Raw genomic sequence first — 22,224 nt, forward strand, 5'->3', positions numbered from 1 at the left:
AATGAGCCAGGCATGGTGGCACACGCATGTAGTTCCAGCCACTCAGGAGGCTCAGGCAGGGGAAGCACCTGAACCCAGGAGGCAGAGGTTGCAGTGAGCCAAGATCACACCTTTCCACTCCAGCCCGGTGACAGAGTGAGATTCCATCTCAAACAAAAAAAACGAAAACCTAGATGACAGGTTGATGGGTGCAGCAAACCACCATGGCACATGTAGACCTATGTAACAAACCTGCATGTTCTGCACATGGATCCCAGAACTTAAAGTAAAATTTTAAAAAAAGTAAAGCTTATATAAACAAGCACACAAATTCATGCATCCTTGCGAGTATTCTCCTTTAAATTTGTTTCCTTGACAGAATAAATCCAAGAAATCTAGATCTGCTGCACAACATGGTAGCTATGGTTAATAACATATTACATTCTTTTTTTTTTTTTTTTTTTTTGAGACGGAGTCATGCTCTGTCGCCCAGGCTGGAGTGCAGTGGCCGGATCTCAGCTCACTGCAAGCTCCGCCTCCCGGGTTCACGCCATTCTCCTGCCTCAGCCTCCCAAGTAGCTGGGACTACAGGCGCCCGCCACTTCGCCCGGCTAGTTTTTTGTATTTTTTAATAGAGACGGGGTTTCACCGTGTTAGCCAGGATGGTCTCGATCTCCTTACCTCGTGATCCGCCCGTCTCGGCCTCCCAAAGTGCTGGGATTACAGGCTTGAGCCACCGCGCCCGGCCCATATTACATTCTTGAAAAGTACTAAAAGAACAGATTTTAAGTGTTCTCACCACAAAAAAAAAGTATGTGAATTAGTGCATATGTTAATTAGCTTGATTTAGCCATTCTGCAATGTATACATATTTCAAAACAACATATTGTATAAAATAAGTGTATTCGGCCGGGCGCGGTGGCTCAAGCCTGTAATCCCAGCACTTTGGGAGGCTGAGACGGGCGGATCACAAGGTCAGGAGATCGAGACCATCCTGGCTAACACGGCTAAACCCCGTCTCCGTCTCTACTAAAAAAAAAAACACACACGAAAAATTAGCCGGGCGAGGTGGCGGCGCCTGTGGTCCCAGCTACTCGGGAGGCTGAGGCAGGAGAATGGTGGGAACCCGGGAGGCGGAGCTTGCAGTGAGCTGAGATCTGTCCACTGCACTCCAGCCTGGGCGACAGTGCGAGACTCCGTCTCAAAATAAATAAATAAATAAATAAAAATAAATAAAAAATAAATAAATAAATAAAATAAGTGTATTCAATTTTTTGTCAATTAAAAAGTTAACCAATAAATAAATTTTAAAAATGTATCTCCTTAAGAAGGCATTTTTTCTAATGATGTTGGTTACTGCTCAAAATACTGTGACTTTTTTTTCTTTGAATCTGTAATCAGAGCCAAATGCACAACATCCTAAAATACCTGTCTCATCAATTAGATCTTGAGTTTTTTATATCATGGTACAGTCAAGGTTGATCATCTTTTCCATCAGACAAATCTGTCTTTTAGAAACTTTTCCAGCTCAAATTTACCCTTAGAGGATGAAGATTTTACTATCACTGGTATTACTAAATGTAAGAGTAATAGGTCGGACGTGGTGGCTCGTGCCTGTAATCCCAGCACTTTGGGAGGCCAAGGCAGGTGGATCACTGGAGTCCAGGAGTTCAAGGCCAGCCTGGCCAACATGGTGAAACCCTGTCTCTACTAAAAACATAAAAAATTAGCCGGGCATGGTAGCAGGCACCTGGGCAACCCGGGAGGCTGGAAAAGGAGAATCGCTTGAACCCAGGTGGAGGCTACAGTGAGCCAAGACTGTGCCACCGCCCTCCAGCCGGGGGGACAGAGCGAGACTCCATTTCATTTAAAATATATATATATATTTTTTAATATATATAATAAACTATTTTTATTAATAAGTTATTTCTAATAGCAAATCCAGGGTACAGAGGCTCACGCCTGTAATCCCAGCACTTTGGGAGGCTGAGGCGGGTGGATCACAAGGTCAGGAGATTGAGACCATCCTAGCTAACATGGTGAAACCCCATCTCTACTAAAAATACAAAAAATTAGCCAGGCGTGGTGGTGGGCACCTGTAGTCCCGGCTACTCAGGAGGCTGAGGCAGGAGAATGGCGTGAACCCAGGAGGCGGAGCTTGCAGTCAGCCGAGATCGCGCCACTGCACTCCAGCCTGGGCGACAGAGTGAGACTCCGTCTCAAAAAATAAATAAATAAATAAATAAAATAAAAATAAATAAACCATACATAGTACCTCCCTCCAGGAAAGAAAAAATTGAAGAGTGTCCCACTATTGTCCTAAGTGTTAATAATAGACTATCGTGTGTCACCATCAATTTCCAACAAAGCAGTCAGAGCAAACCTCTCAGAGCTGAGTCAGATGCTGTCACTTCTCTGCTCCAAACCCCAACCTGCTACTCCATCCAGAGTAGAAGCCAGCATACTCTAACAGCCTCCGAGGCCTTCTTCATGGGTGCCCCATCTCTTCTCAGAACAGCTCCTGCTGGCCTTGAACTCCTGGGCTCCAGCCACACCAGCCCCTCGGTGTTTCCCTTCGTTAACCCTTTAGCTTCCACATCAAGTCTTTGCTCAAACGTCACTCTCCCATGCAGCGTGCCTTGTGGAAAATCACACATGCTGTGGCTCTCTAGGTCCTCCTGACTGTGTTCCACCTGTTCTCCTTAAATATTTCATAATTCATGGACATATTATCTTCATTATTTATTCTCTGTCTCTCCCTGCTGGAGTGTAAACTCCATGAGGGTAGAAATATTTGTCCATTTTGTCATTGCACCCCAGAACAGCACCCAGCACACAGCACGTGCTCAGTAAATGAGTTCAGTGAAGAGCAATTTGGGACATGTACATCATCTCCCATGGTGCTGCCTTCAAGGAGACAACCTCCATGTGTTGGATGTGCAAGGTTCAGAGTACTCATATAAAAACCAGAGTCTCATTATTTGACACCATTCCTCATAGTAATTCTATCTTTTAAAAATGCTGATAATGGTTTGGTCAAAAGCACACATTGCTTTATAATTCTGTCACTGCTGATGCTTTGTCACAGACCAGCAGAGGGAGCTTATGTTTTAAATGATACACTACGTACTCTACTCACAGCTTCCTGAGATGGCGAAAGATTCATTACTCCATTTCTTTGGCAGTTCTGGGTTGATGGTTACGTCTGCACTATAAAGCACCCTGGGAATGCTCACAGGCACTAACGCCTCATCTCCCCAGTCTGGCTCCCTTGATTTCATGCTGTAGTAAACTGTAACTCCTTTAACAATAACTCCAGGGGATCATCTGGGCATTTAATGTGCAGTTATGAGCTAATGATACTATACAGAGAGTACTGTGTGTGTGTGCACATGTGTGCATGTGTGTTATCAATGTCCTAGCAGTAAAAGTTATTTGAATGTAGCAAAACTGAATTTACCTATTAATCAATAATTTAGCATCTGAGCAACAAAACTGATCTCTCAAAGATCATCACAATGAATTATACTTTAAAATTTAATCTGGTTTTTCACTTTTATTTTTTGAGACAGAGTCTCGCTCTGTCGCCAGGCTGGAGTGCCGTGGCACCATCTCAGCTCACTGTAATCTCCGCCTCCCAGGTTGAAGTGATTCTCCCGCCTCAGCTTCCCGAGTAGCTGGGACTACAGGCACGTGCCACCACGCCCACCTAATTTTTATATTTTTAGTAGAGACAGGATTTCACCATGTTGGCCAGGATGGTCTCAATCTCTTGACCTCGTGATCGGCCCACCTTGGCCTCCCAAAGTGCCAGGATTACAGTCATGAGCCACCGCGCCAGCCTTTTCTGTTGTTGTTTTTTTTTTTTTTTTTTTTTGAGACGGAGTCTCGCTCTGTCGCCCAGGCTGGAGTGCAGTGGCCGGATCTCAGCTCACTGCAAGCTCTGCCTCCCGGGTTTACGCCATTCTCCTGCCTCAGCCTCCCGAGTAGCTGGGACTACAGGCGCCCACCACCTCGCCCGGCTAATTTTTTTGTATTTTTTAGTAGAGACGGGGTTTCACCGTGTTAGCCAGGATGGTCTCGATCTCCTGACCTCGTGATCCGCCCGTCTCGGCCTCCCAAAGTGCTGGGATTACAGGCTTGAGCCACTGCGCCCGGCCTGTTGTTTTTTTTTTTTAAGACAGAGTCTTGCTCTTGTGGCCCAGGCTAGAATACAATGGCACGATTTCAGCTCACTGCAACTTCCGCTTCCTGGGTTCAAGCTATTCTCCTGCCTCAGCCTCCTGAATAGCTGGGATTACAGGTGTCCACCACCAAGCTCAGCTAATTTTTATATTTTTAGTAGAGACTGGGTTTCACCATGTTGACCAGAATGGTCTCGAACTCCTGACCTCAGGTGATCCACCCTTCTCAACCTCCCAAAGAGCTGGGATTACAGGCATGAGCCACCACATCCAGCCTCACATTTCTTTAGTAAAGATATCAAAGTTCATTGTAAGTTTTTTTAAAAGTTATATAAAGTAATTTTTACTTCTAATTTGAATTAAATCCAGGCTGAATTTTCATTCTTAAATATACTGTACAAATATTGAAATGTGTTCAGTCATTTCCAAAGGGATAAAAAATTTCACAAAGTTTTTTTACCTGGATTAGTTGTAATAATGGTTTTTGAGATTACAGTTGCTGTCATGCAGTTCCGAAATTTGTCAAAACTTATTCTTACATCTGAGACAAATATTACTGTTTGGGAAAAAAGCCATTTACAATTATTACATGGGGGGATATAAAATTACAAATATTGGACATAATCATTTAATGATGATACCTGTTTCTCGTGGCATCCAGCTCTGTGCAAGTAGAATGGATTCATTATCCCAACTGCATTGTTTAAAAAGAAGTAATACAAATTGAATACACTAGAAAAAACTGATAGTGACACATTATTTACAACAATAAAAGAAAGCTTCAGTGGCTGGGGTCAGCCATCCCCAAAGTGGTCAAAGACCTCCTGGTCTTAAGGATACCAGCTTCCTCCCAGGGAGAATTTAATATCTCCATGAGCGAACATTCCTTCAACACACACTCTGCTCTAGTAATACTCTGCTCTGCCAATTCTTTATTTTTCTAACAATCACTCCAGGCTAGTTAGAACTAAAGCCTAAAAACTTTAAAGTCACACTTTCAGACCCTGAAGTGTCCCCCAGTGGATATCAAGGTTCAGATGGGTTGAAAGCATTTTTCAAATCATTTCCTTTGGTACCCAGGCATCAGAGGTCTAGACAATGCCTTGTTGTACCTGGCAGTGCCCTGTGCCCTGCCCTGCTCCAGGATACTTTCCAGGAAGCACAGAGGGAAAGTCTGGCTTGTTCCATGGGACCTAGTAAACCACCATTTGTTATAAAACAGAATTCAACAATAAAACTGGTCACAGTGGAGTCCTCCTAAGCAAGTTTCATGCCATCTAAAGACCTCATTTTAAGGGGGTGTCTATAACAACTCAACATTCAAGAGTGAGGTTTATTTTTTAAAATATCATTCATCTCCTATCATTATCCTCTCGATATGAAGTCCATCATATTTTTGATAAAATGAAAATATCCTGGTGATAACAACAGGGATTTCACAATTTGGAACAGACGTTGGTGGTTACCATGTCATTGCAAAAGAAGACTCTGTTTCATCATAGAGTCTAACTTCACACCTCTGGCCTTTTCTCCGGTCTGAAGTTGTAAAGTATTTTGGCTCTCCAACCTTAGAAATGGAAAGAAATCATTACTCTTCACCTGTACGTAGAAGTATTTAAGTATTTTTTTTTTTTTTTTTTTTTTTTTTTTTTTTTTGAGACGGAGTCTCACTCTGTCGCCCAGGCTGGAGTGCAGTGGCCGGATCTCAGCTCACTGCAAGCTCCGCCTCCCGGGTTTACGCCATTCTCCTGCCTCAGCCTCTCGAGTAGCTGGCACTACAGGCACCCGCCACCTCGCCCAGCTAGTTTTTTTTTTTGTATTTTTTTAGTAGAGACGGGGTTTCACCGTGTTAGCCAGGATGGTCTCGATCTCCTGACCTCGTGATTCGCCCATCTCGGCCTCCCAAAGTGCTGGGATTACAGGCTTGAGCCACCGCGCCCGGCCCCTTTAAGTATTTATTGATTAAAATACTCAAATGTTCATCTTTTAAACACCAAATTAGAAATATTAAAATAGCAAAAACCAGTAATATATAGTTGATTATTTTAAAGCATCTTCTATCTCTAAACTACATGTACGTAGCTAAAGTTGTAAGTCACACAACACTTTGAAGAGACACAAGGGGACAGGTGCTTGAAGTACAGACTGAAAGTCTTTTTTTTTTTTTTTTTTTTTGAGACGGAGTCTCGCTCTGTCGCCCAGGCTGGAGTGCGGTGGCCGGATCTCAGCTCACTGCAAGCTCCGCCTCCCGGGTTCACGCCATTCTCCTGCCTCAGCCTCCCGAGTAGCTGGGACTACAGGCGCCCGCCACCACACCCGACTCATTTTTTGTGTTTTTAGTAGAGACGGGGTTTCACCGTGTTAGCCAGGATGGTCTTGATCTCCTGACCTCGTGATCCGCCCATCTCAGCCTCCCAAAGTGCTGGGATTACAGGCTTGAGCCACCGCGCCCAGCCCTGAAAGTCTTTATAACATGTCACAACAAGGCTCCATGACAGGCCCCCTGGGGCATCTACGTGGACTCCTCGAGGGCAGGGAGTGTGTTTCCAGCACGTGTGTGTCCCCATGGCTCAGTGTGGAACCCAGCATGAGTTCATGTGACTGAATGGACTCAGCCTTTCCGGGGTCAGCATCTCCATCTTCTTAGCAAACATCAAATATAGCATATCTGTGGTATAAAAAGTGTCCACAGGAAACAAACAAACAAAGGATACGTCCTCTGCCTTCTCCCCAGAACTACCGTGGTAAGAGCCACATGCGGGATACACAGGAAACTTTGACACGTTCCAATTCTGTCCATTGTGGGGTGAGATGATCAAAGAAGTGGAGATGTTCTCGCCCATTAAAGCAAGTAAAAAAAAAAAAAAAAGAGTTGAACCTAGGACCCTTCTCTCCACCTGGTAGCTTCTCATGTGGGAACGGCAGGCGCCTCTGAGAGCTGCACAGCAGCAGGTCCAGCATGGACAGTCACTGGCCACCCCCCACCACTGCCACCACTGCATCTGTGGTGCCCAGAGAAAGGGACCTAGAAAGGACAGCCAGAGGCTGAGAGGTCAGCCTAACATCTGGGGTTGGGGAGATGAAGAACACTGTATAAAAAGGAGTTTTAAAGTGAAACAACAGTGGAGATGAGAGGAAGAAACAACAGGTTAAATGAAAGTGTGAAGAGTGGCCAGGTACGGTGGCTCATGCCTGTAATCCCAGCACTTTGGGGGGCCGAGGTGGGTGGATCACAAGGTCAGGAGTTTGAGACTAGCCTGACCACTATGGTGAAACCCTGTCCCTACTAAAAATACAAAAATTAGCCAGGCGTTGTGGTGCATGCCTTTAGTCCTGGCCACTCGAGAGGCTGAGGCAGAAGAATTGCTTGAACCCGGGAGGCAGAGGTTGCAATGAGCCAAGATCATGCCACTGCACTCCAGCCTGGGTGACAGAGCGAGACTCCTTCCCCCCGCCAAAAAAAAAAAAAAAAAAAAAAAAAAGTGTGAAGAAAAGGAAATGTAAGAGGGCTGAAAGCCAAAGTGGAGACAAAAGGCATGAGACGAAGTGACGTGACACATGAAAGGTGCCAGACTCACTGAGGGTGTGGGAAAGCTGCCAGTTTCCTGCTTACCCTACTGTATTCACTCAGGGTTGTAGACAATTCCTACTTCATTATAAATGTAATAGCACTGTCTAGAACTTGGGGAAATCGCAAACAATTGAGCCCTCATTTGAACAACTGAATAGGACTGAACATAAACTGCCTACAAAGTGACCTCTCCTGTTTTTCAAGATAATCATATAACAGGCTTATTCCTTCTCCCTAAAGTATACAGATGCTCCCCAGGCGGCAGGCATGGCCTCCACAGCCGAGGCCCTGCCAACTGAGAGGGTCACATTCTCTCAGTCAGTCACCATTTAATATGACAAGCAATTCACGTTTACTTACATGAACTATCATAAGCGTGAGTGGTTTTTGTGGTTGTTGTTGTTTTTGTCTCTTGACTATCATCCCTCTGTATATTAAAAGATTATTCTTGCCCCTTTTTATTTATCGACCCAGAATCTCGCTCTGTAATCCAGGCTGGAGTGCAGTGGTGCCATCTCAGCTCATTGCAACCTCTGCCTCCTGGGTTCAAGTAATTCTCCTGCCTCAGCCTCCCAAGTAGCTGGACTACAGGTACCTGCCACCATGCCCAGCTAATTTCTTTTTTTTTTTTTTTGAGACGGAGTCTCACTCTGTCACCCAGGCTGGAGGGCAGTGGCACAATCTCGGCTCACTGCAACCTCCACCTTCCAGGTTCAAGTGATTCTCCTGACTCAGCCTCCCAAGTAGCTGGGATTGCAGGCACCTGCCACCACACCCAGCTAATTTTTTTTTTTTTTGAGATGGAGTCTCTCTGTGCTGCCCAGGCTGGAGTGCAGTGGCATGATCTTGGCTCACTGCAAGCTCCGCCTCCCAGGTTCATGCCATTCTCCTGCCTCAGCCTCCAGAGTAGCTGGGACTTAATTTTTGTATTTTTAGTGGCGATGGTGTTTCACCATATTGGCCAGGCTGGTCTCGAACTCCTGACCTTGTGATCCACCCGCCTCAGTCTCCCAAAGTGCTAGGATTACAGGCATGAGCCACTGTGCCAGACTTTTTTTTTTTTTTTTTTGAGACAGGGTCTCCCTCGATTGCCCAGGCTGGAGTGCAGTGGCATGATTTTGGCTCACTGCAACCTCAACCTCCCAGGCTCAGGTGATCTTCCCCCTTCAGCCTCCCAAGCAGCTGAGAATACAGGTACATGCCATCACACCCACCTAATTTCTGTATTTTTTTAGAGACGGAGGTTGCCCAGGCTGGTCTTGAACTCCTGGGCTCAAGTGATCCATCTGCCTTGGTCTCCCAAAGTGCTAGGATCACAGGTGTGAGCCACTGTGCCTCGACTAATTTTCATGTACTTTATTTTGTGAAACTTTACCATTGAGGCCTGTATGTCAATCTCTGCCTTATGGCTCTGGTCTGTCCAACTACAGAGCTCAGAACTTGCTACAATAATTCAGACAGATGCTGATGCACCAGAAGGGAACACCCCTGTGGTGCCCCACGGAGTGCCATCCTCCCCTGCACTTCACCAGCACAGTCCCACTCCACCTATTAGACCACGGAGCCCCTATGGCAGGGCAACGTGTATTCCCACTCCCTCCCCGGTTTCTGGGCAGCTCTGAGCACAAAGGCACAGAACCAATCCCTTAACTTACTCAACTATGCCCCTTCAAGGAAGATCGTGGAGATTTTCGAGTCAATAAGCTTACCCTTTTCATTTTCATCTTTGTTTAAGCAAAGTATAAAAGGCTGTCCTATAGTTAGCAGATCATTTATGAGCAGAGTGGAACACTGCATTTTGCATTGAAATACAATTTTATTTTACTACTCATCCACAGATAAAATGCTACTTTCCCTTTAATGAGAGGTGTTACTGTTTTCTTAATTCAACATACTACCAAGATACAGAAGACAAGTTACCCCAGCTGATCATGACCACTCCATCCCAAACACAAATCAAGTGACCGCAACACCCCTGACAAATTGCACTTGGCTTTGTTGGGGTTTTAACTTACCGACTTCACAGCTGCCAGCACGTTAATAATCCTCCCATTAAGACTGTGTCCATTTGCAACAATGTCACCCAATGAATAATAATCATGAGACTCTTTAACAGGTAAATGTATCAAAGAAAGTAACTTTGTGTCCACTTCGTAACTGGAACAAACTTTTACTGTTGAGTGATTCTCACTGAGCAATAGTTTACAGTTGCTAAATTGCAAAAACACAAGAAAGTTATATGAAAGTGATTTTTTGATAGAAAAATATTTCCAGGTTCACATTTAAACTACATATTTGGTTGAAATTTAGACAATACTAATACATACTTCTTACTCTTAGAAACACTGAATAATACGGCAAAACATTTTTTGTTTACAGTGCACTTTCATTAAGGAAATGTTTTGAGAATCGATTCATGTTGGAGTTCTAAGCATACCATTTGTCCGATCTTGCCCAAGACTCTGCGCTTATTTCCTCCTCCAAAAAAATAGGAGCATAAAAGCACTCTGAAACTTTCAGGGGTTATGAAAACCTAAGGACTGGTTGTTTCTCTCTCTCATGGACTTGGCTGTTCTGCCTTAGTGCCTCAGGTCAGGGACTGTGTTTTTCCTACCCCTGCTGAGCTCTGCATGGGGCAGACGCAGAACACTGGCACAGCGAGCCCGAAATGAGGAGCTGTCCCTCCTGCACCCAGTCCCTGACGGCCCTTGGACTCTGTGCCCCAGCAGCCCCCTAACCCAGCCCCTCCTCCTCCCCACTGCTCGGCCTCACTTACCTACCTCATCACTTCTCTCCCACGCCACTGCCTTGCTCTCCTAACTAAGCTTCATTCCCCTACAGTCCATCCTCCACAAGCAAAGTGATCTTCCTAAATCACAAATATGAAAATGTTATTTCCCAGCTCAAAGACTGTCTTGTGGCTACCAGTCACAAAGGCAATAATTTGGTATGAAAGCAAAGCTGTCTGTGAAATACCTCTGCTTCTACCTTAAGCTTCTCCTCCTGCCCATGCCCTGCGTTCCAGCAGTATCAGACTATTAACGTTATGAAACTGATATTCCTAGATGAAAAACAGTAAAACATCAGCAGTTTAATATGGCTCAATCTAATATTAACTGTTCTGGAAAAGACAGGAGGTTTCCTGTTTCTTCCCTCTACCAAGAATGTTCTCTCCATCTAACCATCCATCCATCGCTTCCATGAATACTGAGAATCTGTTATATGCCAGACCCCATGCTAGGCACAAGGGACACAGGTGGTGAAGAAGGCAGACAAGACCTTTGATCTCATGAGGTTCATATATGTGAGGGGGAGACCCAAGAACAATGAATTAAACAATCTCGCCGGGCGCGGTGGCTCACGCCTGTAATCCCAGCACTTTGGGAGGCCGAGGCAGGCGGATCACAAGGTCAGGAGATCGAGACCACGGTGAAACCCCGTTTCTACTAAAAATACAAAAAATTAGCCGGGCGCGGTGGTGGGCGCCTGTAGTCCCAGCTACTCAGGAGGCTGAGGCAGGAGAATGGCGTGAACCCAGGAGGCGGAGCTTGCAGTGAGCCTAGATTGCGCCACTGCACTCCAGCCTGGGCGACAGAGCGAGACTCTGTCTCAAAAAAAAAAAACAAAAAACAAAACAAAACAAAACAAAAAAAATCTCAGACGGTGACTTGGGTTATGGTGACAAAAACCAGGGCAAAATCCCAGTAATTGACCATTAGCGCTACCACAAACAGAGTAGATGGGGAAGGTTGAAGAAGATGACATTTAAGCTGTGAGTCAATAACCCAAAGAAGCAAATAATCAAACAGATGGGAGAATGTTCTATGCAGAGAGAGAATAGAAAATACAAATGTTTGGCCTGGCGCAGTGGCTCACGCCTGTAATCCCAGCAATTTGGGAGGCCGAGGCAGGTGGATCACTTGAGGTCAGGAGTTTGACATCAGCCTGGCCAACATGGTGAAACCCTGCCTCTACTAAAAATACAAAAATTAGCTGGGCGTGGTGGCATGTGCCTGTAATCACAGCTACTTGGGAGGCTGAGGTGGGAGAATCGTTTGAACCCAGGAGGTGGAGGTTATAGTGAGACGAGATTGCGCCACTCTACTCCAGCCTGGGCAACAGAGTGAGACTCTGTCTCAGTAAAAATTTAAAAAAAAAGGAAATACAAAAGTTCTTAGTGCAGAATGAGTTCACAGTGTTCATGAAATGTAAAGAAATTTACTGTGGCTACAGAGAAACGAAGTTTGAGAGTCTGGCATAAGATGAGGTCAGAAAAGAAGGTGGAAAGGGGTCACAATTGATGTGAGTGTCAATGCCATAGACTGCCATGCCCACCGAGAGCCCTTTACAGGCTGGTACAGGGGCGCAGCCACACCCTTCTCTCCAGAACTGCCAGACCCGCCTTTGAGCTGATGCCCTGCCCCACCCTGGGGGTTTGGGGAGTGGATGGACTACAGCCAGGACACTACTCTAAGGGGCCACTGCCACTCCAGAGCTCCCTCCTGGGCTCCTGCTGAGGCTCCAGGTGAACCCACTTCTCTGTTCACCTTCTTCCCTGCCTAGCCTTCCCCTGAGAGCTCACCCTCAACCAACCACTCCCACAAGAGTCCTCCTCTCAAGCTCCGCTTCGAAGGAATCTGCCCTAAGATGGTAAGCCTGTGAGTAGAAGGATATCTTGATATGAAAAAAGATAGATGTAATTTCCAAAGTTTATCTTTTCTTCTCAGTTTTAACATGACAAAGTCAAATTTTAGTAAATCTAAAAATGAGAATCAAAGTACTAAACCAAAGCCATTTTTCATGTGACTCTGTATCAAAGTAAATTATGTCATAATCAAAGATGAATTTTGTAAGAGAAAATTAAACTCCTCATTTTTACTGAAATAGAAACAGAACACTTTTAGTAAGATCTCTGCTAACCTGACAGAACATTATTAGTAATGATCATTCTGGCACAATCTCTGTGCCAGAGGTTGATCTCTGTGCTAGACAGATGCTTACCTAGGAGTTGCAGGGCTGAATTTTTCTTCTCTTTCTATTTCCTTTCTTTGGATCAGGGGATTTTCAATTATCACTAAAACAGAGGGCAAAGTACGATGATATTACAAAACAGTAACAAGATAAACACACTAATCCTAAATAACATCCTGTTTAATGTATAATCATCACTGACTCTAGGCTTTAAAAATTCCTCACCTCATTCCTCTTCTCCACCATCAACATATAACATATTTTGATACTGAGATGTCAAAATCGAAATATTTATCTCCATATGTAACTAATATTTCAGCATTTATTCAAGGGACGTCTATAACTATACTGGGCCCTCTGAAGTTTGTGAGGCTTTCTGCCTTCATAGTCCATGCGTTCACTGACCCTATTATTCAACTACAGAGATACCATACACTGTCCTGAAAGTTAATAATACAAAGCAATATATAATTAGGTTCTAAATAACTGATATGGGGAGTGGGCTGCTTGAGACCACAGTATTAAAGAAGAGTGTTTTCATTACCTGCATTACTCTTTTCTCTTTTTCTATCGTGAAGGAGAGCTAGTATACATGCTTCCTTGTTGCTTTTATGAGGCTAGGGCTCATAAAAGTTATCTGTTGAGTGACTAAGTTCCACACTTTATACTAGGTACACTATCTCATTTAATATTTACAAAAACCTAAAGAGGTATTAGTTCATAGTTGAGACCCAACAAGATTAAGAAATTTTCTCAAAGCCATAATGTAAGTAAATGTTGGAACTGGGATTTGAATCTAGACCTCTGTGCTTTCAAAGTCTCCTGTTCTTTCTACTATACGAGGCTGTTCTGTCAAAGAGATACTAGGGTGAGTAGAAGATGTAAAAGATTTGGTATTTCAACTAAAAGTAAAGTTCCTTAAAATCCCATTAACAATTCAAATATCAGTTTTTATCAAATCTATTCAGTGGTCAAATGTCAACTTTTATCAAAGTATATTCAGTGGCCATTTTATATGTCTATAGAAAGATAACCAATAATAACAATAATATGGGTTGATGCAAATTGAAATATGTAATAAACCAAAGACAGTAAGGTTATCTGGTAAAAATATAACGATCATGTTTGTATGCTTTAAGTAACATTCTGAATGCTTTGCACTGCAGTCTTGTTTTTTTTTTTTTTTTTTTTTTGAGACAGGGTCTTACTCTGTGACCCAGGCTGGAGTGCAGAGGCATGATGTTGGCTCACTGCAACCTCCACCTCCCAGGCTCAAGCCATCCTCTCACTTCAGCCTCCTTAGTAGCTGGTACTACAGGCCCACGCCACCACGCCCAGCTAATTTTTTGTATTTTTTGTAAAAATGGGGTTTTGCCATACTGCTCAGGCTAGTCTTGAACTCCTGGACTCATGCAATCCACCTGCCTCGGCCTCCCAAAGTATTGGGATTATAGGCATGAGCCACCACGCCCCACTACATTATACTATTAACACTTGACTTTTTCTGGTAAAGTTCTTGAGAATTATGAACTGTGTCTCATTTCAACTCCTTCACTGTAGTTACCATAAACATACCACAGGAATAATACAATGGAAAAAATTTAAGAATCAATGCCAACTTACCACAGTCACCAACCCTAAAGCTGTCAGAAAGAGACTTGATGTAATCTTCATTGCCCCAGGAAGCTGCATTTACAAAATGTGCTGGTGAATCCCGAATGGTGAAGCTGAAAGTGTACCTTTCTGATCCAATATCTAAGGGAAAACCAATGCTTTTATTTTTCAAATGAAGAGTTTCAATCGCTTCTCTGCCTTTGGTGTCACATGAAAAGTTTCATTTCAATTACAAACAAATGATTATTTCTTTAATCAAATGACTATTGATTATGATAATAAAAACACTCAAACACATGGAACAAAATGTTTTCAGATGTATATTCTATAACATTATGCTTCCAGGAATTTCAAACTGAAGTGGTAACAGGTTGCCCCCTTGCTCCCTTCCCTGGTGATCTGTGTATTTGGAGGGAAAGACATGTAAACTTGAGCCATCCAGGTATTACCTTAGGTTCTCCTTTTCTCTCTTACTGTTGTTTGAACCTAAGTCATAATTCAGATCTAAATAGTTATTTCAGTCCCAGCTACTTGGGAGGATGAAGCAGAGGGACTGCTTAAGCCCAAAAGTTCAAGGCTTCAGTGAACTGTGACTGCACCACTGCTCTCCAGACTGGGCAACAGAGCAAGACCCCATCCCTAAAATAAAAATAAAAATAGGCTGGGCGCCATGGTTCACACCTATAATCCCAGCACTTTGGGAGACCGAGGTGGGTGGATCACCTGAGGTTAGTTCAAGACCAGCCTGGCCAACATGGTGAAACCCTGTCTCTACTAAAAACACAAAACTTAGCCGGGTGTGGTGGTGGGTGCCTGTAATCCCAGCTACTCGGGAGGCTGAGGCAGGAGAATTGCTTGAACCCAGGAGACGGAGGTTGCAGTGAGCCGAGATCCAGCCTGGGTGAAGAGAGAAACTCTGTCTCAAAAATAAATAAATAACTAGTAATCAAATAAAAATAAAAATTGGCCAGGCACAGCAGCTTACCCCTGTGATCCCGGGGCTTTGGGAGGCAAGGTGGGAGAATCACTTGAGGCCTGGAGTTCAAAACCAGCCTGGGCAACACAGAGGGACTCCATCTCTACAGAAAATGTTAAAACGAGTGGTGGCACTCATCGTTAGTCTCAGCTGCTTGGGAGGCTGAGGAGGAAGGGCTGCTTGAGCCCAGTTTAAGTGTGCAGTGAGCTTTGAATGCACCACTGCACTCCAGTCTGAGAAGAATGAATTCAGGGTGTTCATGAAATGTACACCCAGGCTGGAGTTTAGTGACGCGATCTCTCAGCTCACTGCAACCCCCACCTCCCAGTTCAAGCTATTCTCCTGCCTCAGCCTCCCGAGCAGCTGGGACTACAGGCGCACACTACCATGCCAGGCTAATTTTTGTATTTTTTTTTTTAGTAAAAACAGATTTTGTTTTTTGTTTGTTTGTTTTTGAGACGGAGTTTCGCTCTTGTCACTCAGGCTGGAGTGCAATGGCATGATCTCAGCTCACTGCAACATCCGCCTCCTAGGTTCAAGCAATTCTCCTGCCTCACCTTCCCAAGTAGCTGGGATTACAGGCGCCTGCCACCGTGCCTGACTAATTTTGTACTTTTAGTAGAGATGGGGTTTCACCATGTTGGCCATGCTGGTCTCGAACTCCTGACCTCGTGATCCGCCTGCCTCAGCCTCCCAAAATGCTGGCGTGAGCCACTGCACCTGGCAAGATGAGGTTTTTTAGCAGAGGTGGGGAAGAACAGAGTGAGACCCTGTCTCTAAAAAAAAATAAATAAATTTTAAAAATAATAAAACCTCTTTCCCTAAGCAGCCTGAGGTAATCTGTGAAAAGGGTTCGCTATTCACTTGACCTGGAGAACCCCATGAAATCATGCAAATCAAGAGGTTCCAATCTTCCTGTTCACTTTAAGAACACTCGTGAAACCGCTCAGGCCATCAAGGGTATGCATATACGAAAAGCCACCAAGTATCTGAAAGATGTCACTTTACAGAAACAGTGCATACCATTCCAACGTCACAATGGTGGAGTTGGCAGGTGTGCGCAGGCCAAGCAGTGGGACTGGACAGAAGGTCGGTGGCCCAAAAAGAGTGCTGAATTTTTACTGCACATGCTTAAAAACGCAGAGCTTAATGCTGAACTTAAGGATTTAGATTTAGATTCTCTGGTCATTGAGCATATCCAAGTGAACAACGCACCTGAGATGCACCGCCGGACCTACAGAGCTCATGGTCGAATTAACCCATACATGTGCTCTCCCTTCCACATTGAGATGATCCTTACTGAAAAGGAACAGATTGTTCCTAAACCAGAAGAGGAGGTTGCCCAGAAGAAAAAGATATCCCAGAAGAAACTGAAGAAACAAAAACTTATGGCACGGGAGTAAATTCAGCATTAAAATGAATGTTAATAAAAGGAAAAATAATTAAAATAAGTTATTTCAAAACAAATTATGTGCTACTTAATGAGGACCACTAGGGGTCAGCAAATACTTTTTTTCCAAAATAGAAATTTCATATTGGTTTTGCTAATTAAAAATTACAACCTGGCTGGGTGCAGTTGCTCCTGCCTGTAATCCCAGCACCTTGGGAGGCCAAGTGGGTAAGACTGCTTCAGCCAAGGAGTTCAAGATCAGTCAGGGCAACAAAGTGAGACCCTCTGTCTCTACAAAAAAATCCAAAAATTATTCAGGCATGGTAGCATGCACCTGTGGTCTGGGCTACATGGGAGGCTGAGGCAGGAGGACCACTTGAGCTCAGAGTCGAGGCTGCAGTGAGCTGTGTTCACATTGCTGCACTCCAGCCTGAGTAACACCGAGACCGTATCTCAATTTTTTAAAAAAAGTAATATAGCCCAACATGCACGCAAATTATGGACATATTCTGAACTGTCACAGTGTCTACCTCTAGGGAAAGGACTAGGATGGGGAAAGTGAGGAGCTGAAAAGGGGAATTTTACTTTTCAACTCTATGACCTTTGGTACTGCTGGAATGTTTTATGAAAATATAATGTTGTATGTACAATGTTTTAAGTCAGTAAGCATACTTCCTCCAAAAAAGGAATATCACAGATGTCATCATAAAAAGAAGCCAAACAACACAGAAGCTTTTCTCCTTCCCTCACAGTCTGATAGGTGAATAACCATGTTTTTTGTTTGTTTGTTTGTTTGTTTGTTTTTGAGACGGAGTTTCACTCCTGTTGCCCAGGCTGGAGTGCAATGGCGCCTTATGAAGTTTGGTAAAAAGATATATAGACTTTCTCAAACTATTTATTTAGTAATTCTGATCTAATTAGTTAAGACGAAACAAAGTGCATGCACAAATGATAAGGGTACCAGATGACAGCTTTGTATTTACCTTAAAGATAAAAGCATCATGCCTGTAACCCCAGCACTCTAGGAGGCTGAGGTGGGATGATCACTTGAGCCCAGGAGTTTGAGACCAGCCTGGGCAAGAGAGCAAGACCCTGTCTCTACAAAAAAATTTTTTTTCAATCAGCCAGGCGCTGGCCGCGGTGGCTCACACCTGTAATTCCAGCACTTTGGGAGGACGAGGCAGGGAGATCACTTGAAGTCAGGAGTTCAAGACCAGCCTGGCCAACATGGTGAAATCCCATCTCTACTAAAAATACAAAAATTAGCCGGGCATGATGGCATGTGCCTGTAATTCCAGCTATTTGGGAGGTTGAGGCATGAGAATCGATTGACCCCGGGAGGCAGAGGTTGCAGTGAGCTGAGATCGTGCCATTGCACTCCAGCCTGAGTGATAGAGCGAGACTCCATCTCGAAAAAAAAAAAAGCGGCCAGGCGTGGTGGCTCACGCCTGTAATCCCGGCACTTTGGGAGACAGAGGCGGGTGGATCACGAGGTCAGGAGATCGAGACCATCCTAGCTAACACGGTGAAACCCTGTCTCTACTAAAAACACAAAAAATTAGGCGGGCGTGGTGGCGGGTGCCCGTAGTCCCAGCTACTCGGGAGGCTGAGGCAGAAGAATGGCGTGAACCCGAGAGGTGGAGCTTGCAGTGAGCCGAGATCACGCCACTGCACTCCAGTCTGGGAGACACAGTGAGACTCTGTCTCAAAAAAAAAAAAAAGCAGAGAGAGAACACATGTGCTCAAATATACATATATATGCACATATGTATATATACATATATATATAGAGAGAGAGAGAGAGAGAAAATGTGGGAGGGAGGGAAAGAGAGAGCCTTGAATCAGGTACTTGACCATCCAATAGAGAGCATGACCATTGCTCTTAAGGAGTTAAACAGGCATAGAAAAATTAATCACTTAAATATACTTTGTTGTAGTCATAAGCCAAAGTTGATGAAAAATGAAGCAAAGAGTTAAATAGAACTCAGCTTTTTCTGTCTGGAAAGCCTTTGACATCTGTTTTCCCAATAACTACACCAATTACTTTCTGAAAAACAAAAAGGTTACAGAAGACCAATATTAAACACAGATGTACATGGTAAATTTAATTTCATGGGTTTGTTATACTTTACTGGCTCTAACAAACATTTCTGACTTGGAACATTTAAATGTATTTATTCCATGCAAACATCTAAAAGAAGTTCATAAATGTTCAATTCCACAAGGAATAGTACAAAGTAATCCAAAAGTTTACTATTATAATCATTTAATTCTTAGCATGTTTCTATTTTATTTTCAATCACTAGATGGAGCACAATAACTGCCCTATGCTATCAATCCTTATTGAATTTATCCAAAGCTCATGTATAATGCAATTTAGTTTGCCACGGTCTTCAAAGCTTTCCTTTATATAGGGTTTTCTAACAATCCACATAAAATAGCTTAGCTTCCTAATCCAAACATGCTGGACAGTAATATAAATCAGACTGTAACAAAACTTATATTTTGCCACTAATAAATCTAAATCCTAAAGTCCTAGATCTTAAACCTCAGAGATATTAACATCTCCTTAAAATGTTTAATGTTCTCTTCAGTGACTACTGAAGAAAAATTTTAAATGCGTTTTAAGAAATAAAAATGGGCCGGGTGTGGTGGCTCACACCTGTAATCCCAGCACTTTGGGAGGCCGAGGCGGGTGGGTCACCTGAGGTCATGAGTTCAAGACCAGTCTGATCAACATGGTGAAACTCCATCTCTACTAAAAATACAAAAAATTAGCTGGGTATGGTGATGGGTGCCTGTAATCCCAGCTACTCGCGAGCTGAGGCAGAAGAATCGCTTGAATCCGGGAGGCAGAGACTGCAGTGAGCTGAGATCCTACTATTTCACTTCAGCCCGGGCAACAGAACAGGACTCCATCTCAAAATAAATAAATAAATAAAAATAAAAACAAATAAATAAAAAATAAAAATGAATACCTTTTCTGAAAGGAAAAAACTAAACTTATTTTGCTAATTGCAGCAACTGATTTTAACCTTACAATAATCTGTGACATTTACATTACAATCAGGCTTTTAAGACTCCTACATTCTAGCTGAGCTATCAGCTAGCCTTATTGCTTATTTAGACACATTGGTATTATTTCTTCAATTCCTTATACATGCAGATCTCACTGAATTTTGTTGGAAAATCCAGCTGATGGAAATGTTGAGTAAAACTTTCTATCTGAAGAGACCATTATTAGCAAATAGTTTACCTTTCAAGAAAAACTATAACAATTGTTTTTTTTAATATTTATAAATTTTAAATTATTAAAGTTATATGTAAATGTATTCCATTGTAAGAAATCCAGTTTGCAAAAGCAAAATATAGTGACTGCTCAGGGGCAGGGAAGGTAACGGTGTGTGGTAGTTGCTTTACAATAAGTTCTTTAACTTATAAGATGATTCCACCCAGTTTTTTTTTAAAATAAGTAACAGTTGAGGTGTGTTCAAAATCATTGAATTCCCCTATAACTACTGCTCAAAAAGTCAATTTTCACATAATAATTTCAGAAAACACACCTGTTATAAACCTTGTATCATAAAAGCAGCATAATGTCAAATACTTAGACCATAACTTCGATAATTTGGTTAGAAAACTGCTACTGCTGAACCAAATGGGTTTTTTTTGTTTTGTTTTGTTTTGTTTTTTGTTGTTTTTTTTTTTTTTTGAGACAGAGGTTCGCTCTTGTTGCCCAGGCTGGAGTGCAATGCCGTGATCTCGGCTCACTGAAACCTCCGCCTTCTGGCTTCAAGCGATTCTCCTGCCTCAGCCTCCTGAGTAGCTGAGATTACAGGCATGAGCCACCATGCCCAGCTAATTTTGTATTTTTAGTAAAGACGGGAGTTTCTCCATGTTGGTCAGGCTGGTCTCGAACTCCCAACTTCAGGTGATCCAGCTGTCTCAGCCTCCCAAAGTGCTAGGATTACAGGTGTGAGCCACCGTGCCCGGCCTGGTTTAATTTTACAACGCTAAATTTGAGCATGAATTAAATTTTTCACTTTATTAAATATTTAATTAAAATAATACATCTATTAATAATTTTGAACAATTACTAGTCATATCTACAATCATATCTTCTACTCTACATACAAATAAAGATTAATTTTCATCTAGGTGGCATAAATACAAAGAAATTTTGGTATACTTAATATCTAACAATTATACCAATGCAATCAGTATCTATATACTTGTCCATTATAAAAGCATGTGTTGAATGAATGAATAATGTTGATGCAATTTTATCACATAAGATTTTGTTAGTGAGCAAATCACCACATCATTGAAACCTACCAGATTAGCCATATTTGGCTGCAGATCTGAAAGGGTAGTGAAGGTCCTCGTTGCAAAGGAGTTTGCCATTTTTTTAATCTGCATTTTAGAAAATATAATTTAGATATATAAACTGAATAAATGAAATAAATCATGAAAAATTCCAAGAGTTTAAAATATTATTTAGGGCCGGACGTGGTGGCTCACACCTGTAATCCCAGCACTTTGGGAGGCTGAAGTGGGCAGATCGCCCAAAGTCAGGAGTTCAAGACCAGCCTGGCCAACATGGCAAAACCTCATGTGGAGCGGGAGCCAGTAATCCCAGCTACTCAGGAGGCTGAGACAGGAAGAAGTGCTTGAAGCTGGGAGGTGGAAGTTGCACTGAGCCAAGATCACACTACTGCACTCCAGCCTGGGCAACAGAGCAATGCTCTGTCTCAAAAATAAATAAAACAAAATAACATAAAATATTATTGGCCAGGCGCGGTGGCTCATGCCTATAATCCCAGCACTTTGGGAGGCCGAGGAGGGCGGATCATGAGGTCAGGAGATCGAGACCATCCTGGCTAACATGGTGAAACCCTGTCTCTACTAAAAATATAAAAAATTAGCCGGGCGTGGTGGTGGGCGCCTGTAGTCCCAGCTACTCAGAAGGCTGAGGCAGGAGAATGGCGTGAACCCAGGAGGTGGAGCTTGCAGTGAGCCAAGACTGCGCCACTGCACTCCAGCCTGGGTGACAGAGCGAGACTCCGTCTCAAAAAATAAATAAATAAAATAAAATAAAATATTACGTAGGAAAGCACTGGATATTTTACTCCTTCTTTATAAAATTTTATTGTAATGGTAAAATGTACATTAATATTGATTCAACCTATAGAAAACATGTTCAGAATGTCCTTTTATAATTTTGAATGATATAGCTATTATAGGTTTCAATTCTTAACTTTCATTTCTAAAACCGTGTAAAATTTAGTAGTTTTTGAGCACCATGTAAATTTAGTTTTATTTTTTAATTTTTATTTATTTATTTTCTTTTTTTTTTTTTTTTTCTTGAGACATCAGTCTCACTCTGTGTCCCAGTCTGGAGTGCAGTGGCACAATCTCAGTTCACTGAAATGTCCACCTCCCGGGCTCAAGGGATTCTCCTGCCTCGGCCTCCCGAATAGCTGGGATTACAAGTGCCAGCCACCACGCTCGGCCAATTTTTGTATTTTTACAAGACAAA

The 22,224-nt window shown here is 43.0% G+C and overlaps 1 protein-coding gene across 4 annotated transcripts in view; it reads right to left on the reverse strand.

The window, feature by feature from the left end:
• MEIOB (meiosis specific with OB-fold) overlaps positions 1-22,224 on the reverse strand; it is a 47,216-nt gene that overhangs the window by 19,760 nt on the left and 5,232 nt on the right. For 3 of the 4 annotated variants that reach the window (XM_028840459.2, XM_028840457.2, XM_028840463.2), the window contains exons 2-9: positions 21,021-21,098; positions 18,675-18,732; positions 14,329-14,460; positions 12,736-12,808; positions 9,750-9,945; positions 5,630-5,730; positions 4,805-4,857; positions 4,624-4,719 (exon numbers count right to left, since the gene is read on the reverse strand). In XM_028840459.2, the coding sequence (XP_028696292.2) occupies positions 4,624-4,719; positions 4,805-4,857; positions 5,630-5,730; positions 9,750-9,945; positions 12,736-12,808; positions 14,329-14,460; positions 18,675-18,732; positions 21,021-21,089 (778 nt within the window). In that variant the 5' untranslated portion in view covers positions 21,090-21,098. 4 annotated transcript variants of the gene reach the window in all.

This window comes from Macaca mulatta, chromosome 20 (genome assembly GCF_049350105.2).
Source record: "Macaca mulatta isolate MMU2019108-1 chromosome 20, T2T-MMU8v2.0, whole genome shotgun sequence".
NCBI classification, from domain to species: domain Eukaryota; kingdom Metazoa; phylum Chordata; class Mammalia; order Primates; family Cercopithecidae; genus Macaca; species Macaca mulatta.